Source organism: Ruditapes philippinarum, unplaced genomic scaffold (assembly GCF_026571515.1).
Source record: "Ruditapes philippinarum isolate M1 unplaced genomic scaffold, ASM2657151v2 ctg1011_1_1_1_1, whole genome shotgun sequence".
NCBI classification, from domain to species: Eukaryota; Metazoa; Mollusca; class Bivalvia; order Venerida; family Veneridae; genus Ruditapes; species Ruditapes philippinarum.
The window spans coordinates 114,873-133,457 of record NW_026856759.1 but is presented as its reverse complement, the minus strand read 5'-3'; the positions used below and the strand labels follow the sequence as shown (position 1 = coordinate 133,457).

Sequence of the window (18,585 nt, the reverse complement as noted above, 5' to 3'; positions counted from 1 at the left end):
AAATAACTGTTTTGATTTGTCAGTTTAGTGTATATTCAACATTGTTATGACATTGAAAATTCAACTTTCAAATAAGAATATAAAATCAACGTTATATTAACGTTAAAGTCTGACTTTTTATTGAAGTGCCTACTGTTTGATATATATGTAATTGATAGATAATTAGTAGAACCATATCGTGTATACTTTCATGATAGATTTAGATGTTAATCACAATAACATCAACAGTTAAAATTCCATAATTTGTAAGTTTACTGGTCACCTGTAATACATATTGATGATGTTAAAATACTTGGTCTGGTATTTTTGAAATATAAGCACTTTTTAACATTTCATTAAAAAGAACAAAAATATGTTTTGCCTATGGCAATCATTGTTTTGTTCATAACTTATCAGGATTTTCAATGAGTGTTGTTTTTTCTAAAACAGCTGCAGCTAGAATAAGAAAAATGAAAGATCGACTCATAAAATGAACAGTTCAAATTTGACATCAGATGCATGATGCCATTGTTCTTGGATACAACAAACAATTTCAAATTACTTTTTTCTGCAATTTTTAAAACATATTTTCCAAGTTGCACAGTTTGATTAATCAATTGAAATGGAAATCATATGATTTTGAAATGAATTATTAAATAATATAGTAAAAATTTGTGTTTTCGTCAAAGTCTCCCTCCCAGCAAACACAAGACGTCATACTGACGTCAGATTTAAGTCAGGTTCTGACGTCGGATGACGGTCGGAAAAACGGTTGGATTTGAAAGTTTTTTTGACGTAATAATCTGACGTCAGGTAGACGTCAGAATCTAACCATTATCTAACCTTTTTCTGACCAAAATCTGACCATTATCTAACCATTTTCCGACCTCAATCTGACCATTTTCCGACCTAAATCTGACCATTTTCCGACCTAAATCTAACCAGTTTTTAACCTTTTTGTTTTACCACATTATAAATATTTTCTGGCTAATCCTGCTTTGATCGAATTTAATGTTACTCATTCTATTAAGTAACTTTCACTCCAATGAAATGTATAACAAAAAACTAAAATCAAAAATATGTTTTTATGTTTTTTATTTATTTAAAATAAAAGTTCCAAGGCTAAATACTTTTCATAAATTAAACAAAAAACATAAAATAAGTTAATAACAAAACAAAAAGTATTACAAAAACAATGACATAAATGAAACTAAGAAAACATATACACATATTAAAGAACAAAACATTTCAATGAAAATATTATAATTTTAAGAAAAGTTAAAAGATTCGGATAATAATGTTTCAAGCTATTTTCAGTATTTTAACTATACTTCTACAGCATTACTAAAACATTTAGTGCCATTTTGCATATTTTGACCTCCTTTTGATAATTGTCACTAAGGTATACAGTAAATTACTTCCTTTTAGTTACTTCACAAAGTTATACTTTTAAATATCCATGAGAATTAGCACGAATTTGGAGGTGTGATGCTTTTAGATATGACCTTCTCTCACCACCCCTCGTCTGTCCGGAGAATACGTTAATGTCCAATAGCGTTTGTGATGTCATTTTCACTGAAAAAAAAAGAAATTTATGAAAAAATGGACAAATAACAAGCTAAAATGTTTTTCATGGTTATCTGCCCTTTAGAAATTTTGAAAGTTATCTTAACTTAATGAACAATTTTGCTAGCTTTTTATAAGAGAGCTTTAACAAAAATTGAAACTAAACATGAATACTGAAAATTTAAAAGGCCGCTTTAAAACTCCAGTTTAGTATGGATTATAAGTATGTAATAGAATTTACAAAAATCTTACTTTGCCATGTTTCTTTTTACATAATCACGTGTTTCTGTCCCTCCGACCTTTGAGAGCATGTCCAACACTTGAACTACCTGAAAAGAAAATTATATTCTAAATTATGTATATTCTACGTTTGAAACACAAGTCTTAAATTTTTCATAGTTTCAAATTAATGTTTCAAATGCATTCTCAATTCTCAGATTTTAACTGACAAAAACATCACAGGTTAAGAAAAATATGAAAACTAAGCATTCTCTTTGGTAGTACTGAAAGGCACATTATAAACTCTCCACAAGCAGAGTTAAAACATGTCAAATTTGAAAAGATTTATTATCACACATTATCGCGAAATTGTGTGACATTTTGCTTCAACTGTTCAAATAATGATAATTAATTTTAAGAATGCTTGCAATCATGCAATTATTTATCAAATATAATGTAGAAATAAATTTAAATAAATTAAACTGACCCTTTTGTTCAAGAAAATCTAAAATATTCACTGTATCAATGCATCCCGATTCCTGACCGACAGCCAAAACGTAACGCCTACGAATTTGAATTTCCATCCACGTGGCTGTAGATTCGAATTATAGGTTAATTATGTTTTCTTTCCCTTTTCTGTCACTATGATTAAATGTTAAAGCACTATTAAAAACTCGTGATTTTGATACATATAATGTACCACAAATGATAATATTATAACGTTAAATGATTAGAACTCGTAAACAGATCTGTGGCTATAAATAGATTTCATAACAATAACACATGTAACTTGCCTATATACAGCGCCACCTATATGTTTTATTAGGATGCAGCGCCGCGATCTTGGTCTGTATATATATATACTCACTTCATTTGTAAGCCAAATAACATTTGAAAAAAGTTTAAATGATTACAACAGTGAATAACGATTTTTTGTTTGTTAATTTTTTACCTACCGTCAGGACGCCGACCAGAACCTGACGTTAGTACGACGTCAAAAAGAAACGTCTAATAGACATCGGTTTTTTAACGTCAGATTTACGTCGTATTTTGGTCGCCGACGTCGTGACCAAAATCTAACGTTAATCCGACGTTATTTTAACGTCATGTGTTTGCTGGGCTCCTCTTAGCCTATACCCACCCCGATTAAATTGATATCGAAGGTAATTACCATGCCAACTACTGTCTTGATATATTCGTGTTATTCAATTTCATTATAAATTCAAATTTATAGTTATGCAACAGAAAGATGTATTGTATAGCGAAATTCAAAACATAAAGATATCATGCCTTTATGACATATTAACCCATTACCCGATATACACGCCTTTTAACGCCTTTTTCACCCCCCCCCCCCTTTTTGTTATCCCAAATGGTGAAAAAATGCCTTATAAAATTTAGGCCCCCAATACTTGTTTTGTTTGAGAAATGTTGCTTAAAAAAGTGACCACTTTTTCTTCGCGGCCTTCCCCTCCGAAAGATACATCAGGGGGTTGCCAGAAGGGGGATGTGCCCCCTTCTTTTTGGGGGTTTGAAGGGGGCGGTAAGAAAATTTTGGACTTATGAGAGGCTAAAAATGACCCCAGGTCGAGCATAAGGTAACGTGTAACCAACACTGTAAAGCCTTTGACTCTATCTCAATCCATTGAGAAGTTGCAGCACTTTGAAATAAATTTTGATGGAAAAAATCAACGCAAAATAGTGATTTTTGGCAATTTTGAGATGTCCCCTCGTTGCCATAGTAACAGTAAATTTCAGACTGAGCATGTCGTGACAAAGGCAATGGTCCAGTCAATATTTGAGCCAAGTTTGATTAGTATTGAAGTATTTTTGATAGTATTATAGCAATTTAAACTTGTAACTGGTGACTTTTCAATGAAAACAGCCATTTTACACAAAATAGTCATGAAGTAATGGATTAAGAATATAATATTCAATCCGTTACATAATTTCATGCTCAAATTACGTGCATAATGAATGCACACCATGATTGTAAGCGATGCATTTTTATTGTACGTTTAACCAAAATATTGTATCAAAATGTTCTGTATGACGATTAATGTCATTGAGAAATTTTCGTATGTTAAATCTTTAATTACAGATAATTCTTTCCCGTGATATATCTGTTTTGATGACAATGTTTCACAATAGTAAAGACGCTATGTTCGCCACAAGGAATTATTTTGAACAGATTACATCCAAGCTGAAGCTATGCAACATTGATATATTTCATTCGTTATGTAATAAAAGTGTTTTTATGACAGCAATAAACAGGTTTCTTCTCTTGTAAAAAAATAAATCAGAAAATAAAATAAATACATGATGCACACATGCAGTGCTCCTTGGTTAATTTCACGTCATAGTCACACAATAAATAATATTCTAAAGATTCTAAAGACCGACATACAAATTTAACGGACACATTAATGATTAAATATCAAGGCGAATATCAATCTATTTTCTAAACCCAGTGAATGAGTATAGGTAAATCATTCATAACCTAACATATAAAAGTAATATATTCCAAGGTATAAGTAATAAAGAGTAAGAAATTAATCTGAACATATCTCTCTATAACTGTGTGTGTGTGGCGGATTCTAACTAAGCGTAAAATATTTAGCCAAACAGTTGGTTTATCTTGACTTCAAAAACCGTTATCTTCTAACCACATGCCTCTTTATAATATAATATACTATAATATATTACATTAGTGTAATATTATTTAATGACAGTCTTTTAAAATATGCAAAATACAACTTTTATCACAGTAGAAAAAAGATACTACATAATTATGCAATTTTGGAGTAATTTATATACAATATCAAATTTCTTTTAGATCAATAATAATAATTCCATTGCACATGCGTAAGCAGTGTTAAATCTTTAACATTAAAAGTCTACAAGTTATATTATAATTTCAGTTACTTTTATTGCAAAACTATGTTTATATAACAAAGTCTTAGCAATGCCTTGAAAGTCATGATTAGCTGTAAAAATATAAGATAGCCTATGCCTATGTATGTAAAACGTTTAATAGTTCCTGGTGATATGTTGATGAAGGAAATCAACATGGAATGATGGAAACTATTTCAATTGACACAATTATACAGAAATGTAAACTACTGAACAACAAATGTATTGATCTTAAACGAAAATATTTGTTAAACGATAATTTTGATAATTTTACATCAAACAATAGACGAGTCTCACCATGAAGAATAACAATATCCTTTAATCCTTTCTACGACAAGTAAAATTTCACTAAACTTGTATCACTGCTTCCGATGCTTTAAGAAGATCATTCCGACAAGAATGCGTTCTTTACATTTACAGCTTTTTACAGACCTCTTGTTATTGAATGGCCGAGTTAAATATATCTCTTACGTTCATTGCAGTATGAAATAGTTAATTCGCACGCCCAAAAATGTTTATATAAATCATCTGATAATAACCAGGATTGAGTACATGCCAGATTTTTTGCAGCAACACATATTAAAACAAAACAGAAACTTATGAAGTTATGTAGTGCGAGGCCAACATTTTCAGTTTTTATATTATCATTATAGCAAGTCAAAAACTATCATGACCACCCCTACCCTCTCCCACCATCCCACATGCCACAACCCTGTTATAACAATAAAATATTTTGTTTAAAATTCATATAATGGCTAAATGATTAATATAATCAGCATTTATTTAATTAAAATACTCACTAAATAAAGTTTATTATAAGTTCATGTATATATGATGTTTTCATAATCTACTGAAATACTTTATTGGAACAGTGTGGGTGATAACTTGACAGTTGATAACTCATTAGCGGAGCCTCTGTTTACTGGGAACATGGTATAAACATGTATTTATTATCAATGATTGAATTAATATGTGTTTATGAACAGAGTAAGGGTTTGATTAAATAATGTTTTTAGCTATTTTTCGAAAATGATTGGACCTTATATTTTAAACACTAACACTAAATGCCGTTACTGCGGATGTTCGTCATGTGACTAACATTTTGTTGCACCACAGACATGAGTGTCAATGTTTATTTCTCATAATGTAAAATTCGTTCAGATATATTTGGTATAAATTATGTATCTATACATTTTCTCTTAATCGCCGTTATAGTGTAACAATAAAAATAACAAAATAACTCTAGAAATCTATTTATGACATTGTTCTAATAAATAAAAATAAAAAGGTGGTTTGTTCTGGTACATGGTAACATAACATTACTATACATTAATTTATAAAATAAGTTAATTTAAAAGTAAAAGAAACAGTTTGAAACATAAATACCTTCTACTGTTAATTAAACTGATGACACGATTTTGTTTCCAGTACCGTGGTACACACGAACAAATCATTGCAGCAGAAAATGTAATTCTTAACATTTTCACCGATGTCTTATCTAGAAGCACAATTATTTTTCTAAATAGAAGAAGACGACCGGTTTTTTATTAACTGAAAGTTTAGGCATACAATTTATTAATCTAATACAAACATGATATCGTAGGTAAATCTGGTCAACTAGAATAATGAACAAGGGGACTGGAGGCATTATATATGTAAATATATCAGTTGTAACTACTACATGTAGTATATCATCTCAACGTGTATGATCATTCGAGATCACAACATTGTTGTACCTAAAATGAGTTAGCATTAAATAAGCACGCAGGCAATTAGAGCAAAATAAATATTCAATAAAAAATAAGTAAAATACATTTTAAGAATTTTTTAAAAAATCTATGAATACTTACAATTCAGGTAATATTTTGAATGTATTATGAAAATATGGCACGATTTACACTTTTTATCCACAAAATATGCTAGTCCAGTTACAATCTAATTTAGAGAAATTTCTGCATATATGTCATCTAAAATAAGAATATATGTTTATTAAAAAACATAACTGATTATCCATTCTGTCAGTGTAGTGAGATTGTAGTCACTTGTTATTTCATTTTTTTTATTTCAATCTCCACTCTGTTTATGAATATATACATGGAACAAAACGGTTTTTCGTAATTATTAAATTAAATTACATGTCGCTGTTTTTATCTACCAAGAATTATCATCAATACATGCTAATTTTAAAACAGAAACTACAATCCTAACTGAACATTTGGAAATTTGTCTTGTTTATTTCCTCCACCTTATGACTTCTTCCCCGTGTATTTCATTTAAGTATCATGCAATTAAATAGTTTTTCAACATCACTTTACTTCACATCACTTCATCTATTTTAATAGACATTTCTTCCTCATGTTTCTTTTTTAATAATGAATGGTCAATTAGTAATCGTTTCTTTTTGATGGCTTTTTGTTATTCTTTATTATTTTTTATATTTCGTTTATTAATTAATTATATATTTGGTTTAAACGATATTTATTTCTTCATCAATATTTACAGATAAAATTACAATATATAAATTTTCCAAATAAGATTCTTACAAGAATTAAATATTTTATTTACCAAGTATTAGCCAATTTAAAATGATTTCTTTATAAGTAATACAGTAATGAATTACCTTTGACAATATGCTATAATTGTTATAGCATATAATAAGGAAATACATGAAACAAAGGCTATGGTAACTGTTGCGAAACGAAATGAAGAGCGCCCTTACTTGCACAATACCTTATAAATTTACCACAAAGTGGCATCAATTTTCTATCTTAAACACATAGACAAGATATTCCAAATTCCAGAGTAATATAATGCATTCAATTAACATTTCAAATTCATATGTATGCATTGTGAAAGCGTCTGCATGTATAACCCAGTACAAAATTGTTAATATAATGAAAGAAAATTATTTTGCAAAACTAGAATTCAGATCGGTTGGAAACAGTTACCTCTGACTGCTCTCTCGTGGACCCGAAGTCAACCAGAGCACAAACTGGGACCTAGAAGCTCAAATAAGGTCTTCCTCCCAGTTCGTGCTTGGCGTACTCATAAACCGCGACCCTCACTGGTGGTCAAGATCCTGAAGTACCCCCGACTTCACGATAAGCTCTTTGTACAGGTTTCAGCGGGAACAGTTATCACCATCTTCAGTACTAAGTTAAATAATGATAACAATTTAATGATAATAATAATAATAATAATAATAATAATAATAATAATAATAATAATAATAATAATAATAATAATAATTAATTATAATAATAATAATAATAGAAAAGAAGATCACTAGATTCGTTTATTGATATCAGCTCAGTTTGCATATATACAAATACAGGAGCAAAACATTATATAAATAAAACATACAAAGTCACAATGATGAACAGCATGCAATATCTCAGAGGACAACTTAAATCATGAGATTATATACGGTAACCATTATATAATATAGTTAGCTATCTATTACATAATAAAAAGATAAATGTCATTATTTAAATAATAATCTTAAACAAAGTGATTCCCTCAGAAGCATTAATCACAACAAAATTACATGAAAATTGCATATTTGGTTTGATTGAGTCTGTACATGAGTGATAATGATTAACGCCCCCTGGCACCAGCCTGAGCGGTACTCAATTCTCAACACTTAATAGCGCTAGCATCAATTTAATGTTCTAATGTGCTCTCGCTCTAAAAATGTTATAACAAACTTAGCTTTGTATATGCATATTATGCATTCAAAGAGAGAAATGAGATACAAATGTATTAGTGATACAGGTACTGTCAATTAGAAATCAGTATTGATATATATTGAGGATATGCTTACTACTAGTATATTGTTGATATCATATTCGCGGAATCATTTTGTATGTTGCAACACAGATACTTAAATTGGAATCTGTTGATATAAAATATATGAGAATATGCTTATAACATTATTAATGTTACTTTTAAGGAATCGATTAGTTTGTTGTTTTCAATTTTGAAACTTCAGTGTTGAATAAGTTTCTACAATGATATGATAAATGGATGGGGAATGTTGTACGAAGCTTAAGTCTGATGAAAACACTATTGCCTTTGATGTTAAGGCTATATAATTTATTTCTTGTATGATAGTTTGGGGACCTTTCTGTTGAAAATGTGTCAGAGTTAAATCGTATACATATACATGCACAGTGCGTTAACTGGAGTGCAGGTATTAGTTACCCGCACTCCAGAGCATGTCCATTGATTGGCTCATTTTTGCTGGGGTTTACATATTGTGACGGCAGAGTAAGGGGAAGCGACAGAAAAATCATATTCAGATGTTCGTTCATTGGTTCCTTTTTGCCGGGGTTTCATATTGTGACAACAGGGAACGTGTTTTTATGTTTGACTATGATACAAAAGAGAAAGAACATCAAAACACTCGGCAATCTGATTAATACTCGGGGCTACGCCCCCTCGTACAAATCAGATAGCACCGTGTTTCGATGCTATTTCTATTACTTATTTGGCAAAGAATAGCCATAAGTGAAGATCTTATGTTTTGTTTTTCGTTAAGATCGACTCGCACCTTGGTAAACTATTCAACAATATTTAGTGCGTTTTAATGTAAACATTATCATGAACCATTGTACATGTTATATTCCAGTTAATATGATATATTTCAATGTGAATGGTACGGAAGTATAAAGTTTTGTATTTATCGATTAATGTCTTAAAGTAATGTTGTAAATTGACTTTTGTCTCATGAGTAATTGTCTCCAAGCATTCTAGTTAAAATATTTTAATTGTTAGTTGAAAAGGTATTATTTGCTTAGTAAAGCTATAAGCTAGATATTTATATTTCCATTCCAAACTAGATTATCAAAGCTGCTTTTATATTTATTGTGATATCAATTCAAGGATTTTGCCTTCGGTTATATATTCTCAGTTCCGAGATAAAATAATTGTAACTTTTTCAAAGCATTTATAACGATTAATATCAATCTGTACTGGCCTCAGTTAAGAAATTATATCATAATGTACATATTATTGTAATGGGCCGGTGGCAAATATCGATAAATAAATTGTCATTGTCATTGGCATCAATAATCCCGAAGGACCAGAAAAATATAACAACACTGAAGTGAAGTACGGGCAACTTTTTACAGGCGCCACACGGCATTTGACAGCTGCTGTTGTGCCATTTAGGAGTTGATTCCATTCAGAAACAGTAAAGTTGGGTGCTGCAATGTATAAATCTAGAATTGGCAGAATTGCGAAGATTATATGTAGTAATATCGCCAACATTATCAGGGACTAAGTTGGATAAGTACGACTTAATTATGTTGTTTTTCATCTTATAAAATAAAGTCTTCTCCTGATTTTAAGCGGTTCAAATCCAGTTTCTGTGTATACGTTTGACATAAAAACAAGTTTAATAGCCCCGGTGATAACTCTGCAAGCTTCAAGATGTATTTCCTCAATTTCATATTCCTGATGTGTTGTTATGTTATCCCATACGACATCTGAGTATTCAAAAAGTGGTTTAATAAACGTATTAAAGATGATTTTTAGAGATTTTATATCAAGAATAAATTTTAATTTTCTCATGACGTCGATTCGTTGCCAAGTTTTTGCTTTGATAGTGTCAGTATGATGATTCCAAGTGCTATCATTTGAGAAATTAACACCAAGATGTTTGTAGATTGTGACTTCCGGTATTTGAGTACCGTTCATTCCAAGAGGGGAGGTGGATAAGCCTGTATCATCAGCAAATAGTCTTATAGTGAAATTTATATCACAAACAATATCATTGATATAGACAAGAAAAGGAAGAGGACCAAGAATGAAGCCCTGTGGAACACCAGATGAAATATTGATATCAGACATTGCTCCAGGAAGTACGACTCTCTGTTTGCTCTCCGACAAAAAGTCACAGAACCAATCAAGTAATTGATCTTCTATACCAGACAACTTCAATTTATATAATAGACCTATATGCCATACACGATCAAACGCCCTAGAAATATCACAGAAGACGGCGCGAACTTCTTTACCAACATCAAGAGCTTGATAGAATGTGTCTTAGATAGATACGAGCTGGTTTTTAGTAGAGTCATTAGGTACAAATCCAGATTGCAAAGAGGTTATGGAGTTGTTTAAAACACATGCTTGTGAATATTTTTTCTAACACCTTGCTGATAGTGCTATGAAGAGATATTGGTCTATAGTTTGATCTTGAGGGTCATTTTTTTTAAATACTGCACACACATGTGCTAACTTTCACTGAGAAGGTATTTTCTAATAGATAAGGAACGATTAAAAAGATTACAGAGAGGATTTGCTAATTTTTCAGCATGTTCTTTTAGTATCCTGTTGTAAACGGTATCTGGCCAAGACGCTTCACCTCATGTTAAAGATTTTAATGGTAGAGTTAATTCATCTATGGTGATAAAATGTGACTAAGTTACGGATTGTCAGGATTGTTTTCAATGTGGGAAGGTCTTTGTTGTTATCATTTAACTCGGTTTGAGTTTGAAAAAAGTTATTTAGAAGGTTAGCCGTGTCGATATCTGATGTAAAAGGAGTACCATTGTCAATGAGCGTGTTTATTCCGGTGTTATGTGATGATGATGATGGTGTAATATGTTGTTTAAGTAGTTTCCAATAGTCGGATGAGCTTATGTTTTCATTTTTATTTTCTCTGCAAGTTTTATCGTAAAAGTTTTTTTGGCATTTCTTAGAAGTTCAGTAGTTTTATTTCTAAATTGTTTGTATATGTCCCAATGTTGTTCTTTTTGTGTTCTATTTGCTCTGTCATATGCTCTTTAACGTGTCCTCATGAATTTTCTTAGATCATTGTGCAGCCAAGGTGGGTCGGAATGCCGAACTGTAATTGATTTAAGAGGAATATGTTTTTCTGAGAGTTTCAAGATTTTATCAGTTACATTTGAAGCGTAAATGTTGATATGTTCATGGAAGGGAGAGTTCCACTTAAAGATACATACATCATTTTTTAAATTATTATAACCGCCCTGATTTCCAAACAGACCTTTTGAAACATTTACGATGGGATTTGGAAGTTTTTAAACAGCAGTGAATAGGACAGTGATACCTTACATTTTGGACAAGAAACGGTCCACCTACACCAAATAAAGTCACCTCGCATGTTATTAAAAGAAAAATATCAATAAAGACTAATAAGATTCAGTAAAGTGTGTTGGCTCATTGATAACTTGTGTCATGTTATATTGTGAAGCTATTCTATTTATTTGTGTGCTTGTGGAAGACTTAAGCATATCTAAATTTTAACTCACCCGTGATATTATCAATATTATTATAAAATACTAACACTAAAGAATTCTTACTATTTGTCAAGACAAGTGAAGAAGATTTTGGCGGTCTGTAAAATGTGCCAAAAGGATTTTCTTTTGTTTTGTAGAAGTTCAATCCATATACACTCTACCCACAGAATTCCGTCCTTCTGTGAGCTGGAATATGTTTTCAACATAAACAACTACACCGCCATGGTTATCTCCACGACGATGGCTTCTAAAAGGAGAGGGAATATCGTCAAAAAGTAGTTTATTTATTTGGCCTTTTTTCTCTCTGTTTTTATTTATCAACGCCTCTAAATTACAATCGAAATGCATGTATATAATAAGTAAACTATGATAAATAGATAAATATATTTTATTTTATAGGAGAGATATTTATAAAAGTCAATGATTTCCTTCTCGATTGTAGTGGAATTTGTTTATATGTGTATGTAATTCACGAAGTAAATGTAAAATTAAATTGAGAGAAAAACTAGAATAATATAAAGGTTGAAATTGTAATGTCAATTTTCATAAACGTTTGGTTCATTACACTTACGTACAAATTGCGGTTTTCATCGAGAAGATTGTGCATAATTATGTTATTATATATATTTTACGAGGATAATTTCAGGATAGAATTTCACCTAATTTCATTTAACCTAAAAAAATAAATAATTCGGCCCAGTTTAGGTAATCGTTTAATTTTTATTTATTTATTTATTTATTTTATTTTATTCTATTTTATTTTTTTTATTTATTTATTTATTTATTTTCATCAATGAGGTTTTTATTTTAGATGTGTATATATACAATAAATGTTAGTTAAAATATACGAGTAAATTTATATATATACAAGATAGTATCAGTCCTGTAATGTTGTTTGCAGTTGACCTAGTTTAAAAAGATACGAATCTGTGACCTATATGTCACGTTGTTATTTATTCATATAGCCCCCAGACGTATTCAATTGAAAAACAACCAAAATAATTTTACCTTGTACAAAACTTTGATTTATTGATAATACACCAGGGACAACCTTTGTTAGTTGTTTGTATCGCATACATATGGATATCACTCGAGTTAGGCAACAACATACATTAATGTATTTGGGTAAGCTGGGTGAGAGTGAAAACTTGAAGCTTATATTAATGGAACTTATCATTATAATGGTGCCACTAGGAAACATGGAAGTGACAAAAGGTAGGCTCGAGCCCAAGATCCCTGGATTCAAAGCTTGACAGCCCCGGCTCAAATGTGTTTCATTATAGCAAATGATTGTAACAAATTATGGGTTAAAACAGCACAATATGATTTTAAATTTCCTTTGTTGTCAAATGCCTGTCTATGATGGTTATTTACTAAATAAAATTAAACTTTTTAAATGTTATATAACACTTTTTGGAGAGAGTCAGTATCTTCATTGAGAAAATAATTTAATGTATCATTCTTGTTCAGATGAAAACCTTAAAGGTCTCAATCCACAGCAAGATTGAAAAAAGCCAAATACAATGAATAAAAATAATAATACAAAAAAATAACGTTATAATTAATACAAAAAAAACTTTATACTGGTATTCTATATATGTTTGCTTGAGCCTTTGATGAACGAAATATATACATCATTCAACATTTAAATATTAAAATGGTGAAATTTAGAAAGCTATAACAACACTCAGCGAGTCACTAACTGACAAAATTCGCCATTATTAAATTTATATGCTCGGTATCTAACTTCATCTTTGTATAACGATATGTCCCAAATCATATGTAAACATGGAAAGTCCATGCATGCCATTGTTGTCATGGCAACCGAAAAAGGGTTACAGTACTAAAATGTCATACTTTTATTAGCAGCGGAACTTAATAAATAAAAACAGAAATAACACTTACCAAGAGCTGCTATACAGGACACCGTGTACCATAATTGCGGAAATTTGACAATAAGCCGAGGAAATTTTCGAAAACTGCAGGAGAATGATATAACATGGAATCGAAATGAGAAGATTTATGCACGTGACGTCATACCAAACGTGTTTGTGTCCAACCTCTACACTGAATAATATTATCTATGCTTTAAATAAAATACTTCAAAATTTGTAGACATCAGTACTTTTTAGATTATTCATGAGGAAGGAATCACTTAGCCCTTAAAGTTAAGAACAAAAGGAAACCATGCAATTTATGATTACTCTTAATATCTGTGGTTTCCTCTACAACATTTGTTTCCTCCCAGCTTAAATGTATTTCTTAATGTCAAAATACTTCCTTATGTAAAAATCTAATTATTACATGACTAACGATTTCCATGTTTTGCAATTGGTCCAAACACGGTCACGTGACAATCAATAGAAAGTGACATTGACCTCGACCTCTAGGAATAAACTACGTAACAAAGCATGGCGCTAAAATACGTAATGGCTTTACGGTATAGAGGGTAGTAGCCGATCAATCAGAAACAATATTACCTAAAATAATTATCTTGTGTAAATGTCGAAATACAACGATGAAAGAAAGAGTTTTGCTTTTTATTCTTTTGAACATTAACAACTTTAGAAAGGGAGCCAATGCCGTAGACAGGAAAACACTTCAGCACTTTGCGTATGGCTGTTTAGTGCCTGTTTGCGTGAAAAATAAAATTGGCAAACCCATTATGTTGGTTTTGTCATGGTGCGGCTCATTTTATGAATAAATCGTTTTCCTATATCACAAATCAATAATCGATTATACTATATCCTTGTTTACCCGGGATTTATCATTGCTATGTAAAGCTTTGTCCTTTATTTCATTCTGTTTAGTGATCCTTGTTTTTATAAACATAAACATACATTTTTTCTGCTGATAATGCCGACGCGTCTTGTATATATGCCGTTTAACTTCCTGAAGAACTGAAACATGTATCTGCATTCTGTCTTGCAGTATGTTTACAGAATTTACAAACATTGTGAGTGTCAGAATGTCTAAGATACAGGGATATTTATTCTATAAATACTGCTTAGGTTTTTAAATTATAAATGTTTAAACTGGCACGTAAATTTCATGTCATCCTTGCAGCTGTATACATATTATACATGTATATAGATTTACTGGGAAATGTTTGTAGTTTGGAAGATGTTTAGATATCACATGTTTACGTGCCATTTGAATGCTTTGAAAAAGTATTACAGATGTTCAAAATACTTTATTGAACGTGAATGAGATTCAGAGGAACATATTCATGAATTATGAAATTGCAAATACATGTATTTTATTTTGATATGCCGTGTTTATCCTAAAAAGGTTTCAAGGGGGGTGGATTTCACCCGCTTAAACGGTCTACTAGCGGAGATCAATGCTACCCTTTAATTTAAGAATTCAACTCATTTTTATGAAGATAAAAGCTCGTCAACGTACTTGATGATCAATTCTCTTATCAGCTCCTGTTTAACGTCATGATTATATGTTCAAAACACTTTAGGAGACTGGTTTTATTTAGAGTATTAGAGTATTTTATGTTTATTCTATGAAATAACATCTGCCCTAATAGTTTACATAATCCATCTGGCTTAAACATGCACTGTACATCTGTAATTGTTTCTCTCAGCGGTGTTATATCTATCATTCCATCTGCATTAACTGCAATTTTTTCTATCTAAACATAGGTATACGTTAACTGTGGTGTTTTCTTTATTACAATAAGCAAATAACAACAAGTACAACAAAACACTACAGAATCAACAACAACAGAATTTTTTTGAGCATTGCTGTATAATTATGTTAATTATTACAAGCAAATAACAACACTTTGGTTTTAAAAGAGAAAAAAAAACGATTGGTTTGGAAATTGAAACAACTTTTCAGAACATTTAGCGTCAAATTATACACAATTCCTTATTTCCAAAGAGAATGTGCCTGGACACTGCCCCTACAGTAGTGTTTAACGTCCTTATTATATCGAGATTAATTGGCCGCCGGTACCACCTGGCATACATGTGCATACCATAATTTGTTGCCCAATTATAATTTCCATCATATATCAATTTAGTATTTTGCCAGTTAGGTCTGGTAAAATTAAACCCTTCAACGTGAATAAGTTCCGGATGGTTTTTCGCTAATGTATTTGGCACCCACAGGGCGTTATACGCCCAGATTTTCTTATAATCATCTTTATAACTTTTATACCATAGATTAAGAAACGTTGCATTCTTCTTGGACATGACAACTTGTGAACCCATCGTTCTCTTTAACTCATGTCCTTGTGTGTGCTGAAATCTCCTCAATGAATCTATCGGTCGTAGCAGAATTTCATCAAAATCTAAATAAATACCTCCATATTCTGTAATTTCAAACAAGATATAGGTAAGATATATTAACAATGACAGGAATAAACAGGTTTAAATAAAAACATTTGTAAAATAGAGCAAACATCATACCAGGTTTACAGCCATTATATTCGCCTATATTACGTATTATATCTCTTTAAATAAAAAGAAATGCAAATGTATAATATCTTATTTGGTCAAAGGGACGTAACCCTATCACTATATACCTCAATGCATGACAAAGTTACGTACCATTAATTATAAACTGACTGAAATTGAGATAGTTTTAAAGAAGAAATAATCAGTACCCTTGTAATGATGAAAAATATATTAGATATGAGCAATTTATTCGGATGTTTTTTGTGTAAATACAATACCTAGAAGAGCCTCTAAACGCATAACGTCAGATGAATGTTCTTTAAATCTTAGTTTATTTCCAAACACTGTTTCTGGCCTCTCCCTGCGCACGTGAATAACATTAGGGGACATATGTAGAAAGTATTCCCAATATGGCCCGTGCGGCACGGTAGGTCCGTGTATAAGAATAACGCATGGTTTAACGAATCTGTTGATGAAATTAAAAAAAGTTTAAAAAATTTTGCCTTATTATTGACAATATTAACAAAAAGGAACATTTTTATTTCATATATTATCAAAATATTAATATTATTTATTGTTCCTCGTGAAATATCACGTTTCTACGTAATATGTTCACGTTAAGACTTGATAAATTTTCTTTGACCAAGTGACTATGTTCAAATCCCGCCAGGAACCTTGGATTCCTTTATGCATAGTCTTACGGGAGATTAGTTAAGTATCCACTTGTGCAAGAAAGTGAGAGGTGACCTAAAAGTTATACTGTCGGTGTGACTTAGATCCATACTACATTAGAATAATTCTATACTAATATCTAACAAACTTTGTTATTGTTATGAACTTACCTTAAAACGCTCATTAAACTTAGAAAGTTAAAATATTCCAGTTCCTTGTCGCCATACCATACATAGTGTACGACATTTGGTACCGGGTTGTCATCAACGCAACACTTGTCTATAAAATGTGTTAAACAACTGTCCCTAAAATCTAATTCAAAAATTTCACTTGAATTGTAAGTCTCAGATACGTCTATGAGTGCATTTCTATAGTAACACAGCAAACTAAACTTTGATCTCTTCACTGGTAAATCGTTCAATGAAAGATGTGGGCATTCTCGTTTGTGTACGAAATTCCAGTCGTCCATATTGGAAACTAAATCTGGTTGAATAAGATGGTCTACCCACGGTGACGTCATCATACGGCATTTTCTTGAGACGCTTTTCTTTAATTTTTCGAAATCTAACAATACGAAAATTAAAAACTGGCAAATATTAAACTTTAAATATGCAGCTTTTAAACAAAATAATTTTCGGACATTCTAAATTATTGTCTATATTTTTCACTTAAGTTTTAATATGAGTATATATCTTAATTTGTTATAGGCAAAAGTTTACACGTGTCTATGTTGTTTTCCCCTCTCAATTAGATTTGTACACTCAACATGGCTACATGTTAGTACAGACATAATCTCAAATGATGCTGAACTGAAATTTACGTTATTTGTGGTGACGTTTTATGTGAACTAACTTACCATGTTTGATGTGGACTTGCTCTGGAATTTTTATTGGCTCTGGGACTTTCAATGTGACCTTCACTAAATTATCAGATTTATTTTCGATATGATTATTTACTCGTAGATCCATCCAGTATATCTGTAAACATTGAATACCCACAACTACAAGTAACATTGATATCCATAGTTTATATCCCACGATATCAAACCGTTTTGTCCGGAAAAGAATCCTTCTTGCACGTGTTTTAATCATTTTTGGTATCACAGAACACGTGCGTAAAGTTATGATTAAATTATCCATAGAATATCTTATGACGCGGTTATTTTTTATTCAAATAAGGTCAAGCGAGAAATAATATTTCAGTAAATACACTTCTTATCATGTCTGTATACATGTATGTTCAAATAAACATTTTTTTTTCATTTGTTTGACCACCTCCTCAGGCACATCAAAATATAATAACGAACAAGGCCCCAAGGGAATCTATTATCAAAGACCATGGAAGATTTTAAATATTGATAAATTTATAATTAATTGTTATTTCAATTAATGGGATAAAAATGAACCATAAGACTTTTTTCTAACTTACTAAGATGTATAAACAAATATGACATTCTGTTTAAAGGAGGAAAATAACACTGATTTTTCCAGTTTTCTGTGACAATAATCTTGTATGTCAATTCAATCTGAACACAACGATTTATATAAAGGAATTAT

At 30.9% G+C, this 18,585-nt stretch overlaps 2 protein-coding genes and 1 long non-coding RNA gene across 5 annotated transcripts in view; all 3 read right to left on the bottom strand.

Annotated features, from left to right (window-relative positions):
• LOC132747622 (cytochrome P450 2D20-like) overlaps positions 1-14,023 on the bottom strand; it is a 51,774-nt gene extending 37,751 nt beyond the window's left edge. Inside the window, exon 1 of one of the 3 annotated variants that reach the window (XM_060737052.1) lies at positions 13,851-14,023. Coding sequence is in view for 1 of the 3 variants with exons in the window: in XM_060737045.1 (XP_060593028.1) it covers positions 6,064-6,158 (95 nt within the window). In the remaining 2 variants the exon portion in view is untranslated. Of the gene's footprint in view, positions 1-4,974; positions 5,103-6,063; positions 6,190-13,850 lie in introns of those variants that run through there. The other 2 variants (XM_060737045.1, XM_060737051.1) reach the window with 2 other exon arrangements.
• LOC132747614 (uncharacterized) lies at positions 1,273-2,878 on the bottom strand. Its single transcript, XR_009628146.1, has 3 exons — positions 2,252-2,878; positions 1,798-1,874; positions 1,273-1,554 (listed from the first exon to the last, which is right to left on the bottom strand). It is a non-coding gene; the product is annotated as an uncharacterized LOC132747614 (long non-coding RNA).
• A 1,678-nt stretch (positions 14,024-15,701) lies between the features above and the next one.
• Positions 15,702-18,298, bottom strand: LOC132747621 (uncharacterized). The gene is made up of 4 exons (XM_060737042.1): positions 17,886-18,298; positions 17,200-17,593; positions 16,636-16,823; positions 15,702-16,272 (listed from the first exon to the last, which is right to left on the bottom strand). The coding sequence occupies exons 1-4, from the start codon at positions 18,166-18,168 to the stop codon at positions 15,809-15,811; spliced, it is 1,329 nt and encodes a 442-aa protein (XP_060593025.1). The 5' UTR covers positions 18,169-18,298; the 3' UTR covers positions 15,702-15,808.
• Positions 18,299-18,585: the final 287 nt, after the last annotated feature.

Bases quoted from the DNA above. Each gene is read 5' to 3' on its own strand.
- LOC132747621 (XM_060737042.1), bottom strand. From the start codon at position 18,168: ATGGATAATTTAATCATAACTTTACGCACGTGTTCTGTGATACCAAAA. The intron at 17,594-17,885 runs GTAAGTTAGTTC...TCGTATTGTTAG, and splicing joins GCAAGTCCACATCAAACATG to ATTTCGAAAAATTAAAGAAA. The intron at 16,273-16,635 runs GTATTGTATTTA...TTGAAATTACAG, and splicing joins GCGTTTAGAGGCTCTTCTAG to AATATGGAGGTATTTATTTA.